General features: G+C 67.9%; 1 protein-coding gene across 1 annotated transcript in view; it reads right to left on the bottom strand.

The window, feature by feature from the left end:
- The window catches only part of MNEG_9491 (hypothetical protein), a gene marked incomplete at both ends in the record, with an annotated part of 2,756 nt that extends 810 nt beyond the window's left edge, over positions 1–1,946 (bottom strand). Inside the window, 5 exons of the mRNA XM_014042038.1 lie at positions 171–431; positions 800–919; positions 1,244–1,303; positions 1,531–1,719; positions 1,875–1,946. Coding sequence (XP_013897492.1) covers positions 171–431; positions 800–919; positions 1,244–1,303; positions 1,531–1,719; positions 1,875–1,946 — 702 coding nt within the window. The remainder of the gene's footprint in view (positions 1–170; positions 432–799; positions 920–1,243; positions 1,304–1,530; positions 1,720–1,874) is intronic.
- Between the last annotated feature and the right edge of the window lie 656 nt (positions 1,947–2,602).

Raw genomic sequence — 2,602 nt, 5'->3', positions numbered from 1 at the left:
CACGCACACGCACATGCACGCGTGCGTGCGCACGCACGTGCACACACACACACACACACACACACACACACACACACACACACACACACACACAAACACATACACAAACACGCACACGCGCACACACACACACATGAACACACACACAACACACACACACACACAAGCACCTGAATGAGCGCCAGCAGCGTGGCCGTCTTGCCCGTCCCCGGCGGCCCCTGCCACAGCGTGACGCTCGCGATCATCGCGTCAGCCACCGCCTTGCGCTGCGACCGGTTCAGCCCGTGCTGCGCCGCGAGCTGCGCCTTGGCGGCGGCGCGCCAGCCCTTGTCGCGCACCCACAGCGGAGGGACGCGCGCGACGTCAGCGGAGCGGGGGGAGCCGACTGTGCAGCAGCGCGCAAGCTGCTCGAAGGCCGCGTGCTCCTTATCCTTTGGATGTGGGCAAGAGGGCGGGGGTTCCGGACTCGGGTGAGACGGCCGGGGCGTGGGGGTGAATGGCCTTTGCAGCAGTTGCGTGGGGGCGCCCCGGAGATTGTGGGGGAGCGCAAGGGGCGTCGGCCTGCGCCGGCCGCCCTCGCACTCAAACTACCGCCCAGGCAGTGGAGGCGGCGAGCCGGGGAACCGACGCGCGGCGGCCCACTTCGGTTCGGCAGGAGTTTTGCAAGCCAGGCCACTGCCGCCTGTCAAGTGGTCGCCACTTGGCCAGGGGGATGCGCGCAGAACATCAGGAACCCCGCCCCCTTTAACCCCTTCCTGGTGGAGCCTGCGCTGGGAACCCCTGAACCCTGGTGGTGGACCTGCAGGCTGCCGAGCCGCTCTATCGCCTCCAGCTGCCTCTTGGCCGCCACGTCGTTCTCGGCCTGGTCGACCCGCCAGTCCGCGGGCGGCGCCAGGGCGGGGCTGCCCGCGACCTCTGCCTGCAGCGCGCAAGAGATGGAAGGGCCGAGGCGGGCGCGGCGTGTTTGTGGGTGAAGCCACATGCTCTTGGCCTTCCTTGCTGACGCAAATTTTAGATTTCTGTTGCTTTTGATGGTTTGGATAAGGAACGCGTCGATTTGAGGCCGTGCATATTTCGCATGAAGTGTGAAGAAATGGGGGTGCAAAACTGATTGCGCGCGGGGGCTGGGGCGCGGGCACCCGCCTGCGCCGGCGGGGCTGCATGATTCGGCGGCCGGCGGGCCGCAGCACGAGACGCACGAGGCGCGGGCGATGGTAATATGTGCGCTGATATATGTCAACACCTGCATGGTGTCTGAATCCTCCTTGTCCATTGCCACCAGGAGGTACTTCTTGTGCACCGCCTGGGGGTGGGGAGGGGGTAGGGGTGTGGACCTGGAATTACAGGCTTGCGCTGGGGCTTAAGGGGGAGCGTGCGGCAATGCGCGGCACTGGCCCGTGGCGGAGAGGGCCGCGGCGCGCGCGCGCGCGCGCTGCCGAGCGGCCCCGCGCAGCTCGCAGAGTAAAGGACGGGGGAGAGCGCAGGGGCGCGGAGGCTTCAGCAACAAGTGGAACGCGCGCCTCCGCGCACCTGCAGCGTGGCGCTGATGGGCGCGCGGCCTCGGGCCGCCGCGCCGCCGCCGCCTCCGCGCCCCTCCCCTTCCCCGTAATCGCTGTCCTCTGCCCCCTCCCCCTCATCCTCGTCCTCGTCAGCATAGCTCGAGCCGCCAGAGCCAAATGAGGCGCCAGGCGAGGCGCGGCCGCGCCGCTGCTGCGGGGTCTGGACAGGGGGGGGGGAGATTGGAGAATAAGGGAAGGAGGGTACCGTTGGAATCGAACAGCGTTGGCCCCAGCTCGGACGGTGGCAGGGCGTCGCATTTTGTTCGGCTGGCGGGCGAGCGGCCCCGGGCAGCCCTGCTCGGCGAGGGACCCCACCGTGCCGCCGTCTGCTGGTTGCCGCCGTATGAGCACATTATCGCCCGCCTGTGGTGAGTATGACGGCGACATGAGATCGGTCACACAAAACGACGGGCTGCAGGCCGCGGGCAGGGTCCGGTCGCGTCGCCGGTGAAGCCACCAGCAACCGTGGCAGCAACGGCGCCTCGGCCGCCTTCTGGCAGTCAGATAGACAGGTCGAGAGTTCATGTCATCATGCCTGGCTTTGTGGCTGCTCCATCTCTATTGCCACAGACCCGTTGTGAAAAAAGGCATCAGAAAACAGAGAGAGACATGCGTGGCCGCGGCAGCCATGTACCTTGAACTTGTGCTGTGGCAGGTCTCGTTCTGCTTTGACCCCGGTCAACCGCCAGATCATCTGCCCCAGCTCCACGCTGTGCGGCGCCGCGCGCAGCGGGTGCAGCAGCACCCCGTCCTGCCGCAGCCGCTCCAGGCTGCTGGTGGCATACAGCTGCCGCAGCTCCCGCGCCTGCTCCGCCTGCTCCGCCTTCACGGCGGTGCGCAGGCGCTGCTGCAGAAAGGGCAGCCGCTCTCGCAGCGCTCGGAGCTCAGAGTCGAAGCCTTTGAGGGACCAATCACCGGTGGCCTCCTGCTGCACCCTGCCGCCAAACGCGGTGTATGCTGGCGCCGCCGCCCGCGGCCCGCCGGAGCTTTCGGCGCCACCGCCGCTGCCGCTTGCACCCGCGGGGGCGGGGGCAGGGGCGGGG

This window comes from Monoraphidium neglectum, assembly GCF_000611645.1.
Source record: "Monoraphidium neglectum strain SAG 48.87 unplaced genomic scaffold scaffold01955, whole genome shotgun sequence".
NCBI classification, from domain to species: Eukaryota; Viridiplantae; Chlorophyta; class Chlorophyceae; order Sphaeropleales; family Selenastraceae; genus Monoraphidium; species Monoraphidium neglectum.
This window is presented reverse-complemented; position numbering and strand designations above follow the sequence as displayed.